Source organism: Hypomesus nipponensis, chromosome 8 (assembly GCF_054491055.1).
Source record: "Hypomesus nipponensis isolate SF chromosome 8, ASM5449105v1, whole genome shotgun sequence".
Taxonomy (NCBI): Eukaryota; Metazoa; Chordata; class Actinopteri; order Osmeriformes; family Osmeridae; genus Hypomesus; species Hypomesus nipponensis.
The window spans coordinates 2,954,615-2,977,082 of NC_140368.1; the positions used below are offsets into that span (position 1 = coordinate 2,954,615).

The 22,468-nt window shown below is 49.0% G+C and overlaps 1 protein-coding gene across 1 annotated transcript; it reads left to right on the top strand.

Moving 5' to 3' along the window:
* The first annotated feature begins 1,634 nt into the window (after window positions 1-1,634).
* Window positions 1,635-16,776, top strand: drd3 (dopamine receptor D3). Its single transcript, XM_084703070.1, has 8 exons — window positions 1,635-1,871; window positions 4,594-4,926; window positions 7,080-7,192; window positions 10,491-10,627; window positions 11,559-11,752; window positions 13,077-13,142; window positions 13,897-14,287; window positions 15,679-16,776. Exons 2-8 carry the CDS (start codon window positions 4,636-4,638, stop codon window positions 15,873-15,875), a joined length of 1,389 nt encoding a protein of 462 aa, XP_084559196.1. The 5' UTR covers window positions 1,635-1,871; window positions 4,594-4,635; the 3' UTR covers window positions 15,876-16,776.
* The last annotated feature ends 5,692 nt before the right edge of the window (window positions 16,777-22,468 follow it).

Here is a 22,468-nt window from a genome sequence, read left to right on the forward strand (position 1 = left end):
GATGAATCTGGTTCCTATAGTTGCAGCTGATTAATTCATCCAGACCGTCATTCCGTAGACAACCGGCACGCCTGCATGCATTCACATATTTTACTGTATGTCAAGTTGATCTTATGACTAATGTACACTTGTCACTGCGCCCTTGAGGTTTACAACATATTTGACCTGAACCATCATTGAGGAAAAAACATAAATTTCATCTCATGTATAACAGCAAGGTGCCTGCCTGTCTTCGTTCAGGGATGGAATTAATTATACATATTGACTATATGGCACCACATTTAATCGGATATGTGGTGACAATATTCTGAACGTCTGTCAATGTGATCAAAGATACAAATAATACAAGTAAAAATTAATCTCAGTTCACGCATGCTGTTGAGCTGCGTGCACTGAGCTCAACATTTTAATCCCATGTCTAATTTACATACATGTAAGTCATGTGCACATTAAAAGTTTATTCCATACGCCACACACCATCTGTTCTATACATTCCACTACATGCAAATTCGCAATGCTTCAATCCCCGATGAATGGAAGCGATTGGCACCATGTAATTAGTTTTTGGAGTTCTTTGTCCCGTGATTTATTATGCCTGTCCAGAGCTGCGTATTAGTGCTGAATGAGTGGGAGGAAAGAGAGTGACAGAAACAGAACTGAGAACTAAAGGAATTACTATTTTTATATAAACGGTTTTTGTAAAAGAAAGAAACACCAATTCAAAAGCAAACCACCCATCACCTTGAAACACTCAAGATATGATCTGAACACTGTGGAGTGCACTGGACCTCCTATGTGTCATGTGACACTCACAACTTGTCTTTCACATTGTCTTTACATGTGCAGACGTTAGTTTCTCAGGTTTCAGCTAGTCTTTAGGCCTTATAATGCCTGTGATTTACAAAGATGATATATTTCTTAAACATTGGACAACAGGAAAAAACGTCTTCAACGCCCAAACGTTTCCTGGTATCTAAGGTATTAGCTTTTTGTTCTGAGAACAAATGAGGTGGCTGAATTCTGAATTCTCTGTTGCTATTATACGGATTCTTTCCGCTGAGGTTTTCAGTGGTCCGCAATGCATGTGTGACATCTGAATAGCCTACATCGGGCTTTATAACGACTCCATCTGAATTAACACGCAAAATATATACGTCACTGAAATGTCGCGTTTGTGAATGTCCCGGGATGCCTCTGCAAATATATCAATTTTACTGACTGGCACGAAGCCGTAGGACCCATTAAGATAAGCTATATCATTTTTCAAATGAAATCAATGTAAATATTGTATTTGCATGGCACTGTATAAAAGGATAAATTGTATGATGTCATAGCATCTTTTAACCCAAACTTGGTTGGTTTGGGTCGAAGAAGGCATATACCAAATGTAGCCATGTATTTCAATGGACGAATTTGCTTCGTCTTCCTTCTCCAAGCTCACAATACAGAACGATTTGTTGGTAAATCAGTCTTTTACAAAACCACCCTGCTAGCCACCGGTTAATAGTGAACTCTTGGTTAGTCTGTGCTTTCATTGGGGTTTGCTAGACAGCTCAAACAAAGTGACTGCTCTTTCCTGAAATCCCGTGTGCGCGCCTCTGTTTTACGCGCAACAAGACCAGTAAAGAGAAAGTGAGCCACATGTCTTAAATTGAATAACTCAAGGTGAAGAAATCGGAGAAGGTTCATATATATTTTATTGAGGATTCATGAGTCCCAGACTTGGAGTTCTGGCTGTCTGCACGGAGATGGGCGCCCCTTCGCTCCCGGTACCGTTGGAGAGGATACAAACAGACCGGTCAACTTTTATCTTTCAACGGATGGATCACGCCATGGCATCTATTGTGTTCTCCTTTGTGAGAGTCTAAAAGGTATACTTTCCTTATTTTCTATTCCAAATATTAATTGATTCATTATATGACCTTGTCTTTTACATTTATTGCAATATGTATATTACTCACTGATATCCTTGTGAGCAATTTATGACAATAATCATAGAATGAGTAATGTCATTTGTCACGCGTAATTCTGGTTAAGATATCAAGAACTGACCCCAATCTCACGAGCTCCGTTCGCAATATTATTAATTTGACAGAATTTCTTGTTGAAGGTTTGATTAAATAAGGTTGTAAATTGAGACACTTTGACTGGAAGCATATTTTGCAGATGGAACATCAACAATAACAGCACGTATTATAGATTATTTTGGTTATTTAGCTCGTATCATCTAGTTTACTCAGGATGATTTCACAGTCTGTTAAATGTTAACTTCCGATGTTTTTTGTCATTAAAATGTTGTGTTTAGCGGTTGCATGTAAATGCACATTGACTTGGCTGCTTCAGTCCAGGTCTGTGTTTGGATCCCTGTTCTGTGTGTACCGTGTAGGTTGTTTGTGGGAGGTGGGTGTTTGCTTTATGTTGGCGCCTTCAAAACAACCGGAGCCATTAAAGGGACAAACAAGCACTGCACTATTCCCAAGCACGTATGTGTGGAGAGACATATAGAGAGATGAGTCTGAGACGACACATTTTCACACAAACACACACACACGTTTCCTAAGGTAAAACCAACAAATATAAACGTAATTGCATCCAGCAACAGATTCACGCACAGTTAAGGGTACAGGTCTCCTTAGCACTGCCAAGCTGTTTGCCTGCGCTGAAACAGAGCAAGCGCACACACCCACAGACACCCTTTAATAGTTGTATTTCTCCTTGACCAGAGCCCCATGCTGCACTCTCATTGACAGGGCTTAGGGGGTGGTTATCATAACAGGGCAGCAAGTATGCCACGAGTACACTGAGTCACTCAGTCTCTGCAGTCACACGGTCGTCGTCCCCCCACCACCACCACCACCACACACACACACACAATGCATGGTTCTGTTACAGCGCAGCATAGCTGAGCAGAGAGGACGAGAGCACAGAGTCAGGAGACAGAGGGTTAGCTGTACACATTAGAGAGACGCTTGGACCCAGGAGTGGGTCTGGGCATTGCCAGGTCAACATGGCAAGGGGACAAGCAGCTTCGCAGAACAACCACATCAGTAGACGAGAGGGCAGCCGCTTCGAGTCGTGCTCACAGAAATCGGGGGATAAAAAAGCCGCAGGCTGGGTCCCAATCTGAAAACGTGGCTCTCTGCCTCCCAGCCTGCATGCTCCGGATGACTCCCATTTCCCTCCAGCCTCATCCCTTCAAGTGCCCCCCTCACCTCCTCCATCCCTCTCCCTTACCTCCTCCATCCCTCTCCCTTACGTCCTCCATCCCTCTCCCTCACCTCCTCCATCCCTCTCCCTCACCTCCTCCATCATTCCCCCTCACCTCCTCCATCATTCCCCCTCACCTCCTCCATCCCTCTCCCTTACCTCCTCCATCCCTCTCCCTTACGTCCTCCATCCCTCTCCCTCACCTCCTCCATCCCTCTCCCTCACCTCCTCCATCATTCCCCCTCACCTCCTCCATCATTCCCCCTCACCTCCTCCATCATTCCCCCTCACTTTCTCCATCCCTCCCCCACTCACCAGGAAGGGCTGGAGGAGAGGGCGCAGTCTGTGTACCTGGGAATCACATGGAAGCCAGTGTAAGCAGAGCTGTTATCAGGCCTCGAGCCATCTGCAGGCCAGGATAGACACGGAGGCAGAGCGATGGGTGAAGGGAGGAAGGAGGAAGGAGGAAGGGGGCTCAGAGAGAGATGAAAAGTGGGAAAGGAGAAATGGAACAAGGGAGATGTATGTGGAGAGAAAGAGAGATTTGATTCTAAAAGGTCAGCAAACAAAAGCTATTTTAAAATGCTAAGTCATGTTCGATCAAAAAGTGAAAAGGGATGGAAAGAGATGCTTGTTAAGAGTGCCAGCCATTGTGGAATGATTAGTGCTCTTTGATGGAGGCTTACAGTAACTGGTCACGGGAAGTAAGTCATCTGTGCATTGCATTTACAATTTGCTTTTAAGTCATTTCTCAAAGGCTCTCATCATCGCAACCATTTACAGTAAGTGCATATAATAGGGTCTGACGGGAAAGATCATCCTCAAAAAAAGAAAACTGTAGCATAAAGACCAGACATATTCCACGTACACTCAGCGATTCATATTGTGAAGTATCAATATTGCAGTGAGGCAAAATGCCGTGATCACATTTGACTGACAGTCTATGGCAATAATGTCTGGAAACCATTGCAAGTATGCATGGCTACGACTCTGGTTCTTTTGTTGTAAAAAATAAATAAATGGAGTGACACCTGAATGTGATTATGCAGCTCCCTCTCTCCTACTCAGCTCTGTGTCTGATGTGACGGCCATGGCCCGATTATGAATGAGACGCCATCACATCTGACGGATGGGCTTTCATATTGTGAGGGCTATAGGGTGTACTGAAGAGGGGGCCTTATGTATGTAGGGTTTGTCATGGGGATATGACGTGATGTCACGGGGACAGGACGTGATGTCACGGGGACAGGACGTGATGTGAGGAATATTAGCCTCAGCTCTCCACCTCTCTTTTCTTCTCGGTCCTCCTGTTCCTTCCTCTCACCGCCAAGAAATAGTATTTCCTCATCTCTTCTCCTTCTTCTCCTCCGTTTCCTCTCCTCTCAGATCCATCATAGAGTCCGTCTCCCATGTCACCGGGACATCTCCATGGCGATGTTTAGCGGCGCAGAGCTGTTCTGGAATGAGTCGGACTTCCTGTCGGAGGAGCAGGGGAACGGTAGCGCGGCGGGGGCGGGGGAGGAGGAGGCTGAACGGAACTACTACGCCATGCTGTACTCACTGCTCATCCTGGCCATCGTGTTCGGGAACGTGCTGGTGTGCCTGGCCGTGCTGCGAGAACGCTCCCTCCAGACCACCACCAACTACCTGGTGGTGAGCCTGGCCGTGGCTGACCTGCTGGTGGCCTCGCTGGTCATGCCCTGGGCCGTCTACCTGGAGGTGAGGGGGGTGTTGGGGAGGGGGGAGGTGAGGGGGGTGTTGGGGAGGGGGGAGGTGAGGTGAGGGGGGACGTTGGGGAGGGGGAGGTGAGGTGAGGGGGGGTGTTGGGGAGGGGGAGGTGAGGTGAGGGGGGGTGTTGGGGAGGGGGAGGTGAAGGGGGTGTTGGGGAGGGGGGAGGTGAGGTGAGGTGAGGGGGGGTGTTGGGGAGGGGGAGGTGAGGTGAGGGGGGTGTTGGGGAAGGGGGTGGTGAGGTGAGGGGGGGTGTTGGGGAGGGGGGAGGTGAGGTGAGGGGGGTGTTGGGGAGGGGGGTGGTGAGGTGAGGGGGGTGTTGGGGAGGGGGAGGTGAGGTGAGGGGGGTGTTGGGGAGGGGGGAGGTGAGGTGAGGGGGGTGTTGGGGAGGGGAGAGGTGAGGTGAGGGGGGGTGTTGGGGAGGGGGGAGGTGAGGTGAGGGGGGTGTTGGGGAGGGGGAGGTGAGGGGGGTGTTGGGGAGGGGGGAGGTGAGGTGAGGTGAGTGGGGGTGTTGGGGAGGGGGAGGTGAGGGGGGTGTTGGGGAGGGGAGAGGTGAGGGGGGGTGTTGGGGAGGAGGAGGTGAGGTGAGGGGGGTGTTGGGGAGGGGAGAGGTGAGGTGAGGGGGGGTGTTGGGGAGGGGGAGGTGAGGAGGGTGTTGGGGAGGGGGGAGGTGAGGTGAGGTGAGGGGGGGTGTTGGGGAGGGGAGAGGTGAGGGGGGTGTTGGGGAGGGGGAGGTGAGGTGAGGGGGGTGTTGGGGAGGGGGGAGGTAAGGGAGGTGTTGGGGAGGGGAGAGGTGAGGGGGGGTGCTGGGGAGGGGGGGAGGTGAGGGGGGGTGTTGGGGAGGGGAAAGGTGAGGTGAGGGGGGGTGTTGGGGAGGGGGAGGTGAGGGGGGTGTTGGGGAGGCGGGAGGTGAGGTGAGGGGGGGTGTTGGGGAGGGGGGAGGTGAGGGGGGGTGTTGGGGAGGGGAGAGGTGAGGTGAGGGGGGTGTTGGGGAGGGGGAGGTGAGGTGAGGTGAGGGGGGGTGTTGGGGAGGGGGGAGGGGAGGGGGGGTGTTGGAGGGGGGGAGGGGAGGGGTGTGTTGGGGAGGGGGAGGAGCACACAAAGCGTGCATGTACTGCAGGTTAGACCGACAGAAAGCGTTGCGTTGGTGTCGTGTCGTGAAGCTTCCTTCCTTAGAGATGAATGACTGCACCTTCAGCTAATAATTTTAATGATATTGAGTTATTTAAATGAAACTTTTCACTATTCATGTGCATATAAATAATTGGAATGGACATATTTCTTATTAACAACTAATGAGTTAATTTGCAGTGAAGAATTGTTTGTGATTAATCAGTCAGAATAATAAGGGAGCAGGCCTGTATCTTAGACAGTTGTTCTCCTTACCCTGCTACACTGATTCACGTCTTGTGTCTGAGAAAATTACAATCCAGGATCTAATTAATTATAATTAGTGTTGAGGATATTCACTGATTTGCAATGTATCTTGACGATGTGTATTATCTCTCAAGGACATCTACAATATACAATATATTTACCTGGCTTTAATGCCAAATAACACACACACAGACACACTGAAATGGGCTTGTGTCACATATCATGTGTTTCTGTAAAGGAATGTAAACAGTGAAGATAGCTCAAAGGCACATGTTCTTATGACTGGCATGGTGTGCGTGTCAGATTTCAGTCCCTCTAGGGAAGGTGAGGTGTGTGTGTGTGTGTGTGCCTGCGTGCATGCATGTGCATTTATATGTGTGTGTTAATGTGCATGCATGTGTACACATGGATGAGTCTGTGTGCATGAGTTGGAGACCCAGTTGTCAGGGGAAGGAGATCACGGGACATTTGTCTTGTCAGACAGTTATTACCACCAACATTATATGGCCATAGTGGTGGTCTGTCTGTGAAGGAGAGGGGAGGGGAGGGGAGGGGGGAGAGGGGAGGGGAGGAGAGGGGGAGAGGAGAGGGGAGGAGAGGGGGGAGAGGAGGGGAGGGGAGGAGAAGGGGGAGAGGAGAGGAAAGGAGAGGGGAGGGGAGGAGAAGGGGGAGAGGAGAGGAAAGGAGAGTCATTTGACCACGTATGTGACAGATCTTTCCCCCCAAATATATACATACCACATACCAATCCACTTTTCCCCCTGCAGGTGGTTGGTGGGGCCTGGCTCTTCAGCAGGCTGTATTGCAACATCTTTGTCACCCTGGACGTGATGATGTGCACTGCCAGCATCCTCAACCTGTGTGCTATCAGCATTGACAGGTAAGAGCGTGTGTGTGTGTGTGTGTGGGTGTGTGTGTGTGTAAAAGATAGAGAAAGTGAGAGAGTCAGAAAGGAAAAGCTGAGTATTGTGTTTGTGTGTATTGTGTTTGTGTGCTGTATAAATCTTTGGTTTGCAATCTACGTTGATACTTAAGGGCTTAGGTATGTGTAAAAGAAAGAGAGAGAAAATGGGAGAAAGAGAGATGTAATATGAGGGAGAGGGAGAGAGAAAGAATAGGAGAGAGAGAGAGAGAGAGAGAGAGAGAGAGAGAGAGAGAGAGAGAGAGAGAGAGAGAGAGAGACAGAGAGAGAGAGAGAGAGAGAGAGAGAGAGAGAGAGAGAGAGAGAGAGAGAGAGAGAGAGAGAGAGAGAGAGAGAGAGAGAGGGAGAGAGAGGGAGAGAGAGAAGGAGAGAGAGAAAGAGTGCGAGGTGGAGAGCTGAGTAGCAACGTGAGGATGAAAGCAACATTGAGTTGTGAGTGTGTATAACTCAGCTGTATACCTCACCTGTTGTGGGCACTGTCCGTGTACCTTGTTACATCTTGGGTTCCCACTGGGTTTCTCTGATGCACCAGCTGGCTTTATATCAACTTCTATGTTTTATTTATGTTTCATTTGTGGTTCAGTACAAACTGTACAGAACACACTCCATAGGTAAATACTTTATCGGGCCAATCTTCATTCCTGGTTTGCTCGGATTTTACTGACAGGGCTATGGTTGTTTGCATCGTGTGTGTGTGTGTCTGTGTGTACAGCTGTATAAATCTTTGTTTGTGCATACAATGTCTTATCGTGTTGTACTTGGCGTGTTGATCCTTGTACTTATTGTCTGTACATAATTGATGCTTTTAGTTCTGCTCATGTAGCACTGAATATTGTACAACTATGCAGGAGGAAGAACTCATGACCTTCAAGCACACATCTTTAACCGCTACAGACTTAAGAATTCAGAGCTCTGATGTGTTTGCGCGTTTACTCATCGTAGTGAACAAACATGCAATCAAAGCGCTGCTGTGTTGCTCCATCCTGTGTATGACTGGAAATATGCTGAGTTGTGACAGGTGCTTCATTAACACCTCCACACGTCAGGTGTGTGTGTGTGTTTACTGTTTGTGCGTGCCCGCATGTGTGTGTATGCGTGTGTGAGTGTGCATGCAGGTGTACCTGTATGTGTGTGTTCGACGTGTGCGATCCATGTTAAGTTGTGGTGAGAGTGTGCAGTGATCCGTCTGCAGAGGGCCTTGTGGCTGGCAGTGATTGATGACGGTTATCACAGGGGAACATGATTTCAGCATTATCATAATGTTTTTGTTTAGCAGACAGAACAGACACTGCACCTGAGGCACGGAGTAGGTAGCCTCGCTCCGAATGTGCCGTGACGTAGGCTGTGACGGATGGACCAGTTTAGTCACAGGGCTTGACCAACGTGCTCTGACTGACTGACCCAAAATGTCAGTTACAGCCGTCTGATTTCATGTTGTTTGCACGTGTTGTTGTATCGGAGGGTGTCGTTCACAATCGCCGTGTTTGTAAATACCTCCCACGTTGTTTTCCACCTTCTATCGTCTTTGTGCCTTATTAAGAAAAGGAACAATTACGCTGATGAGGGTAAACAACGGCGGTGGCTGTAATAAAATAATTGTCGCAACTGTGTCGGAATCAGGTCGAGTTTAATTACAGACTCCTTCTGCCGCTGTTAGCGTTGCAGCCACGTCATGTTCTGTTCATTATGTATTCCTGGCAAACGCAGGGTTTATTAATTCTCGAATCAAAGCCTTACTGGCATTAATGCTGAATTGCCAGATTAGAAACGACAGAGTTTTAAAATGTGCTCTGCTTGCTCTCGCATTGTTCATCTTGATTTCACATTCTCTCTGCACTCCTCATCTGCCCTCTTTCTCAAACTTTTCTTTGTCTCTCTTTTACAAACTTTACTTCTTCCCAAGTCAAGTCAATGTTATTGATTCCGCTAGGGGAAATGTGCTTGTAGACATGTGTTTGTGTACAGGTATTAAAACACATTCACTCCATCATAAAATACTACATAAACAGCATACCTGACACCACACAAGACAACACACAATAAATTACAATACAGTACAAGGATCACTTAATATTGAAAACCCTGAATAAATTCCGTCCATAAAAACTTCATACCATTCATTTTTGCACATTTAGCCTCCCAATAGCAAAACAAATAAAAGAGTCCCCAAATCTTTTTGTTCTGTGTGTGGGAGCTCTATACCTTCTTCCTGAAGGCAAGAGCTCAAACTTCAGGGGATGGTCAGTAGAAGCCAATATGGACTGGGTCTTCCTTGCGACCTGCCGAACATAAAGCTCAGAGAGCTGGACTTTGTTTACCCAAATGACTTTACTGGCCACTCTGACAAGCTGATCAAGCCTGTTCTTATTAGCCAAATTCAGATTCCCAAACGATACCACCACACAAAATTTCAGAACTGACTCAATAAAAGTTCTATAAAACAGCGTCACCATTTTGGTGCATACCTTAAAAGAGTTCATTTTTCTCAAGAAATAGCGACGTTGCTGTACCTTTTTTGAAATGGCATCTGTGTTGTTCTGAAAGCACAGCCTGTTATCAAACACCGTACCCAGATATTTATAACTCTCAACCAAATCAATCTCAATCCTCTCAATAGTTGTAAATTGGGGGATGGGCACCGACCTCCTGAAGTCGATAATCATATCCTTGGACTTTGACAAATTCAGTTCAAGGTGAAACTCCTTACACCATGACACAAAGTCATTGACAACTATCTCCCAGTCCTTATCTTTAAGTTACATTCTGTTACCAAGGTGTCTTTAAAGTATGTCTTGTTATTTGATATCCCCCTTTATCAGCCTTTACTTCTGTTATTGTTTGTGAACTCTCTCTGTCTCTCTCTCTGTCTCTCTCTCTAGCTCTCTCTCTCGTTCTTTCTCTCTCTAGCTCTCTCTCTCTCTAGCTCACTCTCTCTATCTCTCTCTCTCTCTCTCTCTCTCTAGCTCTCTCTCTCTCTCTCTCTCTCTCTCTCTCTCTCTCTCTCTCTCTCTCTCTCTCTCTCTCTCTCTCTCTCTCTCTCTCTCTCTCTCTCTCTCTCTCTCTCTCTCTCTCTCTCTCTCCACCTCCACATCTTTGTCCTCGTCCTCCGTGCTAATCTCCATATTGTTTGATGTTGCCCTGCACTAAAACAGCGGTAACAACAAAAGTCCCCCCCACACACACACACACACACCCTGTGCGGTGTGTGTGTGCCTGTGTAGGTACACACACACACACTGTCCCTGTGCTTGTTTAGGTACACTGCGGTGACGATGCCGGTGCTGTACAACACCACACACAGCTCCAGAAAGAGGGTGTCCGTCATGATCGCCACCGTGTGGATCCTGGCCTTCGCCGTCTCCTGCCCCCTGCTGTTTGGCTTCAACACTACAGGTGAGACACGTGAGTACAGGCCATGCATGTCCCCGCTACAGAAACATCAGCCCCTCCAGCAGGAGGCAAAGCCAGACATTGTTCAAGCCCCCAGAAGCCACACCCCCCGCTCCGCCCCTGCCCTCCAGCCCCCCTAGAGACTGTGTGTAAGCCACAACCTGGGACCCCTGAGACAGTTTGGGGGTATTTCTTCAGGAAATCATGAGAAAGTTCCTCCGCGTGTCGAGAAAGGGATGATTCTCAACTAGGCAACCCTCCAATGTAAGTAATGTGCACTTGACCTTAGGTCAATGCCACTTTTTTCTGGCAAGCTGTGACATGAACTGGAAGGTAATGCATTTCATGTTGTCGTTATGGTTCAGGCTCTGAAAGCTCAAGAATGTAAACGGTGACTAATTAACAACAATATCCATCCCTCCTTTGATACAGGAATACATTACCAGTAGGCAAGTGGAGGCAGCAACATGCTTCTTCTATCAGCATTGTCAGACAAGCGTGTGAAGAGCCTCTGGTCTTGTTAAGTTATCCAGAGTGTGTGACAGTAAATCTCCCACTCACTCTCATCAAAAATCATTACCCTGAAATAGGTTTTTGGGAAGTTATCAGAGTGATGTGAATCTTGCAGTAAGACATGGCATGCGTGACCTACAAAGACCTACAAATGCATTTTTATTGAGGACCTGAAGAAATGTTCCAGATTTTGGAACATTAGTTAGCATCTTATCTGAGCAGGTGACTGTAAAGGACATGGCTTTGACAGGCAAGCCCTGTGTGTGTTCTCTCCCTCTCCCTCTCCCTCTCCTTCTCTCTCTCTCTCTCCCTCTCCCTCTCCCTCTCCCTTTCCCTCTCCCTCTCCCTCTCCCTCTCCCTCTCCCTCTCCCTCTCCCTCTCCCTCTCTCTCTCTCTCTCTCTCTCTCTCTCTCTCTCTCAGACGACCCGACAGTGTGCTCCATCTCTAACCCCGACTTTGTGATCTACTCCTCTGTGGTGTCCTTCTACTTGCCCTTCGTGGTCACCCTGCTGGTCTACATCCGCATCTACGTCTTCCTGAGGAAGAGGAGGAAGAGGATCACCTTCCGGCAGGCCAGCGGGAAAGTCCAGCCGGGCTCAACCCAGCCGTCTGTGGTGAGAACGTTACCATATGGCCTCGCTCTGCTGGGACTGATATGAAAATGTGGGCTCTCCATCTCTTCCCCTCCCTCTCTCTCTCTCTCTCTCTCTCTCTCTCTCTCTCTCTCTCTCTCTCTCTCTCTCTCTCTCTCTCCCTCTCGCTCTCTCTCTCTCCCTATCGCTCTCTCTCTCTCCCTCTCGCTCTCTCTCTCTCTCTCTCTCTCTCTCTCTCTCTCCCTCTCTCTCTCTCTCTCTCTCTCTCTCTCTCTCTCTCTCTCTCTCTCTCTCTCTCTCTCTCTCTTTCACACACATGCACTCCCATCCCCACATATCTCCACACACCACATGTGTTTCCTCCCTGATAGCATCGTCATCACAACATCCAGAACTGTGATGGTCATTGACACCGCATGTCAGGATGAGCTGTCCCGACATATATCTTCGTCATGGTAACCCAGATGAAATCTTCCCCCTCGCTTGGTGTCTGATTAAGCCACTGTCAACATGACTCAGAGATTAGTATGTGTGTGTAGACAGATACACAGATGAAAAGGTATGTGACTATGTGTATATATATTTAGATATACATGTATATATACATATGACATGGTAGACTGAGTGAGGATAGTGGAGCAAGGTTACTGACAGTGCTTCTCCAGTCTTGGTTGTCCAGGTGAATTGAGACTAGAGAGAAAGCTTAAACCTGTTCCTTGGATCCCGTCCACTGTGTCTCACGTTCCACAGATGCTGTTGGTTTTACGATCAAATGTGTTATTTAGGCAGTGAGTTAGGGGATCCTTTTAAGGTGTCTGATTCAAGGTTTGGATCAGATCCCGTTACGTGACCATGCTCATGTAAGATCACCTCCCAGGGGGAAGTGCTTGGACTCAGGGTATCGGAATGGAATACGTTTTTGGAGTCTTATATGGTAAAGTTTAGTTCTAGCTAACTGGAGCAAAATTTGATACAGAGGGAAAAAAGGCTTTTAGAGGTTGTCCTGTTTTTTTTTATTTATTTAAAAGTAAATCAATTCTCCATTTAATTTTAATCATTCCAAGCAGTTTAGACCTGAAAATAACCCAGAATATACAGACGCAGAGAGCAAAATGATATATTCTAATCATGTTCTGGTTTCAAATCAGAATAAAATTGTTGGGTTGAAGTAAAGTGATGGACACATGGGTGGAAAGATAGTTGGATGTATGAATGTAAAGTTCAGAGGATGATGAGTATGTCATCATTTCTTATTTTCCATTTCTCGTCTCTCCCTCCTCCTTGACCCCTCTATCCTCCCTCTATCCTCCCTCTACCCTCCCTCCCTCCCCTGCCCTCTCCTAAGGACACCATTCTGCAGGAGGATACTCAGAAGGAAAAACATGACCTGTCACCGATTAGGCTCAAAGTGGTAAGAATGTGTATATGTCTGTGTGTATGTGTAAGTGCCTCTGTTTCAGCAATTTTGTGGCTGTAATGAAATGAAATCCTTTTTTAAGAGTGACTGAGGAATTCAGTCTGCACAGTTGTTGGCCAGAATACAATCGATGACTGACTGACTCTCATTATGAAACTGGTGGCATCATAATAGCATTCTTGGCAGGTTTTTTCGGTTCTGTTCCAACCGTTTAAATTGTGTGTGTGTTTGTGTATGAATGTGTGTGTGTATGATTATGTATGTGTATGATTGTGTGTGTGTGTGTGTGTGTGTGTGGGGGGGGGGGTGTTGTCATGGTTATGCTGTGCTGTTAGTGCCCCTGGGGCTGACAGGAGTAACTGAAAACGGGTCCCGTTGCCTTCCCTCTCCTCGCCTCGCTGGTGCTGTACTCTGAAAAGCAGGCTTTGGGTGTCAAGCTTTGTTTGTCACACCAGCTCCTGCATAATCCACAGATTGCTTCAAAGATGGAGGAAATCACAAGCTTGAATTTGGCCCCTGAGAACTTGGGTAGCACGAACATGGCTGTTGGCCTTGTGAGAGTCAGGAGAGGCCTGGGGCTCTGGGCACTGAGAGAGGGTCCTGAGACCCAGGAACAGAGACCAGGTCAGGGGTAACAGTCCAGGGGACGGAAGCCGGGACTTCCAGATCTGTGTGTGTTCGTGTGACTGTTCTGTCTGTCTGCTTGTGACAGACTCTTTCCCTCCGTCTGCCCTGGTTCTTGTCTCAGGAGTGCATGGAGCCCGTTGCCCCGCCGAAGCCCTTCCTCCTGGCCACGTGTCTGAGACGCAAGCGGCCGCGTACCGGCCCGGTGGAGAACTCCCTACTGCCCCCGCTGGACACCCAGAACTACTGCAGCATCAGCCACGCCTCCTGCGGCCCCACAGAGCAGGAAGGGGAGCGGCCCGGGGGGGAGGCGGAGGAGGGGGAGGAGGGGGAGGAGGGGGCCAAGCAGGAGGAGAGACCTCCGGTCCTGCGGAGCTTCGAGGTCAAGGAACTGTCCAATGGTCGCACCCACACCGCCCTCAAGCCCCTCCCCCGCTCCCGCTCCAACCAACCACGTTGCAGGAGCATGCAAACCAGGGAGAAGAAGGCTACAAAGATGCTGGCCATTGTTCTTGGTGAGTAGAGCTCTCTTGAGCAGGCCTGTGGATATCTCCTCGACTAACGCCTACATCCTATAGTGGCTGTGCTTGATTACTGTGATGCTGCCGTGTCGGCAATCCTATCTTGGTCTTGAGTATAGTTGTTTTAACTCGTCCTCGACGCGCTGCCCGGCACCTGTGGTGCTCGCTTCAGCAGCTGTCCGGAGGCTTGCCAGACCATCTGGCCCTCTGCCCCTAAGTGTCGTTATCCTGAGCCGGCCAGAGAGATGGCGCGCAGTGGGGCCATCAGCAGGAGTCAGACCCCTCCGCAGGAGTTCTCACACACGCACAAACACCCGAGCGAGCTCTGAGACGCTTTAATTACCGGCCGCCGCCGCCGTGGCGACGGTCTGGTCGGATCCCACCGGTTTCTCTTCCGTCCACTTCCCGCCGAGTGACAATAATGTTAATCGGAGGTGTCTGTTTAATTGGACGGAAGATCACGTCACTCGGGCAGCAGATGTCCCTCGCCCTACCAAGCACACAGAGCAAGCCAGCTGCCCTGGATCACAGCCTGGCTGTCACACACTGTGTCACAGCACCTCACTGTGTGTGTGTGTGTGTGTGTGTGTGTTGGTGTCCAAGGTGCTCAGGGAGACTGTGTGTGTGTGTGTGTGTGTGTGTGTGTGTGTGTGTGTGTGTGTGTGTGTGTGTGTTGGTGTCCAAGGTGCTCAGGGAGACTGTGTGTGTGTGTGTGTATCCAAGACATTGCCCTTAAGCCATAGAGACTGATGATGCCTGTCTGTGTGTGTGTGTGTGTTGTATACGTATTCCATCTTGAATCACGGTGGTTTGGGTTGTATACCTGACAGCTCTGCTTCGCTCCTGCTGCGGCTGTGGGTTACCTGACCTTAAGGATAACATATACACCACATACGGCACAGGTTAATGAGTTGTTTGATCATTTAATTATGACTCCCTAATGCGATTTCTCTCTCACTCTCTCTTGCCTGTTTGACTCGTTCACTCCTACTGGTTGAGTCGCTGTAATTGAATCTCTTTCCTCCCTCATTCTACTCACATCTTCTGACCCATTCTGCCTTCATTATCTTTCCATTCTCTGTCCTCTATCTTTGCTTCCTTCTGCTCATTTTTATTCCCATTTCTTCCATATCTCTTCTCTACTTCCCTCTCCTCTTCTTTCCCCATTTTCTCTATCTGTTAATTTTCTCCACTCCTCTCCTCTCCTTTGGCCTCTTCTCTATGCTTCTCTCTCCTCTCCTTCCCCCCCCTCCCCTCTCCTCCCCTCCCCCTCCTCTCCTCTCCCCTCCCCTCTCCCCCTCCTCTCCTCTCCCCTCCTCTCCCCTCCCCCTTACCCTCTCCCCCCTCCTCTCCTCTCTCCTCTCTCCTCCTCTCCTCTCCTCCAGGGGTGTTCCTAATCTGCTGGCTCCCCTTCTTCGTGACTCACATCCTGAACACGCACTGCAGTACGTGCTACGTGCCTCCAGAGCTCTACAGCGCCTTCACCTGGCTGGGCTACGTCAACAGCGCCCTCAACCCGGTCATCTACACCACCTTCAACATTGAGTTCCGACGAGCTTTCATCAAGATCCTCAGCTGCTGAGTGGCCAGGACTCCTGTCCGTTACTCTGGTCACGCCTTTGTCCCTCAGGCCTGGGGAGGGCTCCGGAGCCCAGGTCCACAGAGACACGGGGACCTGCTGGCTGTTGGGGTGTGAATGACCCGGGACAGCGAGGTGTGTCATACCTGCGATGCTAGAGAGTAGAGCCACAGGACAGCAGCCTGCTGTCACCACAAGCACATGCTCACACTTAGAAGAGAGTTCAAGAAGAATCGGGAGTAGATATTCTTGGAATCATAATACTTGGACTGATCCCAAACCGGACTGTTCCAAAGTGTCACTGGCGTTAGATTGGGTGGTTGGACTGGAAAAACAACAGAGTTTAAACTGTGGTTAGTAGGTCATACAGGGAGCATGGGTTCAATTTTTATTCAAAATATTTGTGGTTCACGTCACTTGGGGAGCAGTTCTGGACCATGGGATTGGCTCACTCTGGGGGAATCTCTCTGTGCTGTTCAGCCGAACATCTGACCTTTGACCTGGTCTCAGTTATGACCTCCCTGAAGACTTCTTCATGGATGATCCGGATGCAGATATCATATCAGTTTTACCTTCCTGAATCTCTTATAGTTGTTGGTAATGCCTGGGATGTTCTGTGTTTGTGTCTATTGGATTCTGCCATTGAGCAATGCATTGTGGTCGCTACGGTGAGGGAAGCCCAGTATTATTGCCCCCTATCTACAGTCACCTGCCACTGCATGCCTATCACAATGACTGTAACAGGCCATTCATTTGAATCATCAAGCCTTATAAAAGGCTCTTTTCAGATCACTATGAAGTGTTTTATCTTGACGTGGAGACGTGTGCTTTGCTGTCTTTCGAATTTGATGTTCCGACTTATGTGTGACTCACGGCGGGGGCGTATTAAATGGTTCTTTTTTAAGGTGCTGTCAGATTTTCTTTCGTCCGGCCATTTTGAGGGCTTTGAGATGCCTGTTAGATGGATGACTCTGAGGCTTTTCTCTGCTTTGATGTGGTCTGGTGGGTGTGGCTTTGTGATCTGCCTGGTGAGCTGTGAGGTGGGCGTGGCCAGTTGTGAATGGAACATGTGCTGCCCTGTGTAAATAAAGTTAACTGGAGCACTGGGGTGGCTTGCCGTTTGTATGCGTGAACACACGCACACACGCACACACACAATATCCCACATACGCAAAGAACAGCACGCACACATGTAAAAATAACACGCGTGACGACGGTGACAGCAGTGGAAACCTGGGGTGTGGAGAGGCAGAGGAGGCTGGAGGCAGAGGAGGCTGGAGGCAGAGGAGGCTGGAGGCAGAGGAGGCTGGAGGCTGGAGGCAGAGGAGGCTGGAGGCTGGAGGCAGAGGAGGCTGGAGGCAGAGGAGGCTGGAGGCTGGAGGCAGAGGAGGCTGGAGGCTGGAGGCAGAGGAGGCGGTGGAGAGAGAGAGGATGGTTGGAGAGAGAGAGGATGGATGGAGGGAGAGAAAGAGACTGAAGCAGTGTTCATCAATGTTCTTTCTCGGCTGTGTGTGCACGCATGTGTGTATGTGTGTGTGTGTGTGTACGTATGCGCGTGTGGGTAAGTGTGTCTTTGTGACGCTAGCTTTTTGAATCCACTTAGAAAAATCCTCACCTGCTCCCCCTCTACTGTCTAACTCTGAACACACTCAGTCTGGAACCAGGAGATTGCCTTAAAGCCATTGATGATGCCTGTGTGTGTGTGTGTGTGTGTGTGTGTGCGTGTGTGTGCGTGTGTGTATGCATGTGTCTTTATGCCTGCATGTGTGTCCCACAGTGGAAGTCGAGACACACACGAGCATGTACCTGCATGCGAGAGGGAGAGGGAAACGCAGAGCGGTGTGCACATTCTGCTCAATGCTATCTTCCTAGGTCCTGTATGAGGAGATACTGTAGATGATGAATGAGAGGCTGTGAAAGTGTGTGTGTGTGTGTGTGTGTGAGAGAGCGAGAGAGAGGGCCAGAAATGGAGGATGCCAGAAAGAGTGATGAGCGATGGCGTCTTGCTCCTCCTCTAATTACTCAGAGGAGACTTGGGTGCTGTCTGTCTCTAACTTTAGTGTGCAAAGTTGTCTGACGCCGTGCAGAAAGGCACAGTCACACTTAATGAATCAGATATAACAGCACCCCCTCCTCCACACACACACACACACACAAACACATTACACATCTCTCTCCGCACTGTCCACTAGCTGTCATATTCCTGTAATTACAGGGAGGTTACATAGACAAAGACAAGATGGTTTGAGTGTTTATAAATTGTACAGGAGTGAAAGGGGAGAGAGAGAGTATTAAGTGTGTGTTGGTGAGTGAGTGTGTCTGGCCAGCCTCCTGTAAGATAAACAGGACTCAAGGACAGTTTTGGCGTCATAAACAGCCACTAATGGTGATGGACGATAAGAGAGGGTCGGCCTTCCATCCTCAGCCGTTCTCTCTCTCCCTCCCTCACTTCCTCCCCCGTCCAGACTTCACTCTCTCTCCTCCCACAATAGTCTCCCAGATGCCGATGACTCCCTTCACCCCATTCCCTCCCGCTTCCTTGCAGGAACCCACATACGCTAATGGGAGCACACGCACAGACAAGTATGAGTCAGATGGTGGCGTTCATAAATAACTTGGTGTTGGAACTTCAGTTTGCGTTCAGCTCTGCGGAGACTCTTAGCTCTGTATATGTCTGTAGATCCATCCAAACCCAAACAGTGAACGAGACCATGTTATCTACCAACCGCCATCCACCATCTCGCGCCTGACTCTGTGATGATGCATGTGTGAGGTCACCATGGTAATAGCATTAGAATCTAATGAATGCAGGACGTTGCCGCTGGGGGACATAAAGCCCTTAAACAAGTCAGCCAATTACCCGGGATCAAAGCTGGTGCCGGAGCAGATTCGGCGCACACATACAGACACACTTCAGCACATGCTCAAGTCATGCTGTTAGCCCGTTGCACACAGGAAAAGACCATGGGTTTCTCCTGCACTTTGTCAGCCAAAGTTCTGATCCAGAGGCGCCTTTGTCCCTGTGTGTGTATATATGTGTGTTGGTGTGTGTTTCTGTGTCATGGAGGCGTTTATAACAGCTGTGAGAGAAAGCTGTGAGACCCAGGGCTACCGGGCGTCATGTCTCACAGATGTACCAGTTCTGTTGAGAGTCTAGGAAACTCAGAGCAGAGTGAGATGATCGTGTCTTCACTGGAACATTTTCTTGGGTTTACCCTCATGGAAGATGTTAGACACCTAGATCCATCTGCATCTACAGCCTCTCCTGAAGATGGCATTTAAGGAAGTGATTGTAGATTAAGGTTGGAATATACTGTCTGTATGTATTGTGTGCATCATGTTGGATCTCAGTTTGATTGTAGAGTGAGATGTGAGTTAGAAAAGATCTGCGGTAGAGATGTGGTCTCCTGACTCAGACAAGGCACCATTGTACACAGTGAGATAAACACTTGAAACAGGGAAACTTTGACGACAAAGCAAAATGGTGGAATCTTTTCACGTTTGAAACCTTGGCATGGATCGGCGGTGCCATCTGACAGCCAGCGAAGCAGCCAGCTGCAGCGTAGCGTTTGTTCTGGCACGTGTCTGAACTCCCTTATCTACCACAGCAGTCTGCTGAGCACGCCAGCAGCTCACTGATAGCTATGCAAATCCAGACCAGTGCTCCCGCGCACCGAATGCCTAAACACCCCATGTTATGTTGACCTATGAATCTCTACCCCGCCCACTGCCCCCCTTGTTAAGAGATCTGGGATTGGGGAGGAGAGGGGTGGGTGAGGGGAGGGGGTGTAATGAAGATGAATTTGTGATGAACATTCAGAGAAGCTCAGGTTTAAAAGCATTTACAATATGTCAGGGGAAGGGAGTCAGATGGCTGAGCGGTTAGGGAATTAGACTATTAATCAGGTTGCCAGCTCAATTCCCGGCTGTGCTAAATAACGTTGTGCAATGCACTTCACCCTACTTGCCTCGGGGGGGATTTCCCTGTACTTACTATAAGTCGCTCTGGATAAGAGCGTCTGCTAAATGTAAATGTTATGGATGTTTTTGAGGCAGAGAGATATGGGGGCTTTTCAATTATTTCTTCTACGGGCGATGTGTAAGCAAACCTTTCACATATAATGACTTCTATGTATAGAACATTTCAGTAGCTCCGTACAGAGGTTTGCGATGTAGAGATGAAAGCATAGCTGAAGCCTGCGAGGTACTGCCGCGAACACTGTGAAACCGGTGTATGACATGAAACTTAAAGACAATCAGTGGCACACAGATCTCATCTTGAGAGCCTGGGAACTGCGGTGAAGCAAAGCGATTAGGCAAGCAGTGCTTACGCCCCATTGTGCAGTTCCACAGAGATAAGTCGGCCCTTAAAGAGGTCTGCAGAAAAGTCACTTAGACACCAGCGCTTCTGTACCTTTTCACACAATCGCTTTGCACAGAAAAACCTACCCTCTCACACAGCGTTCATGCCCACACATGCAGAAGAAAGAATCACACAAGCACGCTTATACTCCTTACAAACACCCCACTCAGGTACTGACATGCAGGAGCTAGCTGTTTGACACCCACCTCTAAGAAACAATCAGAGGTCACTGCCAACCCAGCAAGGACAGCTACCATCAGAACGAGAGCCTGGGATTATTCTTTACAGTCCCAGGTCACGGCTAGGGAGCTGCTACTGCCGCGGATAATGAGAGACGAGAGGGAGAGGGGGATGGGTGGGTGGTAAGGTGGTTAGGGGAAACAGGGGTGATGGATGAAGAGAGGGCAGAGGAGAGGGAAAGGTAAAAAGAGATCAATGAGAAGATGGCTGGAGGAGAGGGGTATGAGAGACATATTGCGGAAGGGCAGCTGAGGAGAGAGGGAGGAGGAGGAGAGGGAGAGAGAAGGAACGCAGGAGAGAGGGGGAAGAGGAGAGAGGGGGAGGAAGAGGAGAGGGAGAGCAAGAGAGAAGGAGAGCAGGAGAGACAGAAAGCAGAAGAGAGGGGAGGAGGAGAGAGGGAGAGGGAGAGAGAAGGAACGCAGGAGAGAGGGGGAGGAGGAGAGAGGGGGAGGAGGAGAGAGAGAGGGGGAGGAGGAGAGAGGGAGAGGGAGAGAGAAGGAACGCAGGAGAGAGGGGGAGGAGGAGAGAGGGGGAGGAGGAGAGAGGGAGAGGGAGAGAGAAGGAACGCAGGAGAGAGGGGGAGGAGGAGAGAGGGGGAGGAGGAGAGGTAGAGCAAGAGAGAGGGAGAGCGGTCCAACCAAAGCTATCAAGATACATCTGAGGAGAATTTAACAAGCCCTCTTTTCTCTCAGTGTGAGAAAGGGATAAAAGTATTGGACTCATCTCGTTACCAAGACGCTTGAATTTCCCAAAGGGGATTTTTTTCCTACTCCATCAGAGGCACGAGAGAGAGAACACGCGCGTGAGAGAGAGAGAGAATTATAAATAGGAAATGATGATTTAGGCCAAACAAATGGACTGTGTTTTATATCCTCCCTCCAGATTCAGTTGAGATCTGCTCTTCGCAGCGACAGAAAGAAGTGAGTGGAAAAATGTCGGCGTACAGATTAGATTTGAATATTTCATCAGAGGGTTGCAAACCAGAGAGAGAGAGCTCCCCTCTCGCACCTGTCCTGGCTCTACTGCTGCTCAGTGTCTCAGGTCCCCTCATTCTGTCAATGTGTGGGAGCTATTTAGGCCAACTCTCCACCACCGTGGGTGGGATTGAGGTGATAGAGGAACTGTACGAGAGCGCTAAGAGAAGTGTATATGTGTGGGGTCAAAGTGCTTGTTTGTACATGCTTGGTAAGACCACATATAAGTATTTTCATCTTTTTACCGATTTTTTAAATCCCTGTGATTTGCTTGATGCAAGACACGTTCTCAATGGTAATTCAAAGCAACCAGAAAGACATATATATGTCAAGAAGAATATATACACGTTGTATCCTCTACATATTGAATTTGTCTGGGGAAAAACGAAGTGCTTTGAGTGTGTGCATGGTGGGTGAAAGATATTAGCACAAGGGGCAGAGTTTGAGTACAACCCTTTGCCAATATTTTGCACAGAGCGTGCTTTCAAAATGCAATCACATTATGATTTGACTCCAACCATTATAACGGCAGAATGGTAATTATAAATTCTGCGTTCTCTCATTCATCGTCCATGCTAAGTAACCAGCCCTCACTCACACCAACGACAACAGAGATGGAATGTCAGCGGTCATGGTACCTGCTCACGAACACACTGTCAACACCGTAAACACAGAAACAGACCCAGCACAGAGACCCTGTCCTCCCTCCCCTCATTCATATTCATGAGCCTCAGGACACTCTCTCTCATTCGGAGCCCTTGGAGCACCCACGTGTCACTTCCTGTCAGCTTGACACCACTCGCAGGTAACTACGGTATACAGGGTTTTCTTCCTCCACCTCTTTGCGCTCCTCTTGTGCTTGCTTCTCTTCCTGTTCCCCTCACAGACTTATCCCACGCACGCTGCCTGTCATGCTGCTTTTTGCACGCCGCCTCGCACGCTGCCTCGCACACTGCCTCTCCCACGCTGCCTCGCACGCTGCCTCGCACGCTGCCTCGCACGCTGCCTCGCACGCTGCC

What these genes read in the sequence shown, in the direction of transcription:
- drd3 (XM_084703070.1), top strand. Translation starts at nt 4,636, where the DNA reads ATGGCGATGTTTAGCGGCGCAGAGCTGTTCTGGAATGAGTCGGACTTC. An exon ending in CACCGATTAGGCTCAAAGTG is followed by an intron (nt 13,143 to 13,896) that starts GTAAGAATGTGT and finishes TTCTTGTCTCAG; the next exon opens with GAGTGCATGGAGCCCGTTGC. An exon ending in GATGCTGGCCATTGTTCTTG is followed by an intron (nt 14,288 to 15,678) that starts GTGAGTAGAGCT and finishes CCTCTCCTCCAG; the next exon opens with GGGTGTTCCTAATCTGCTGG.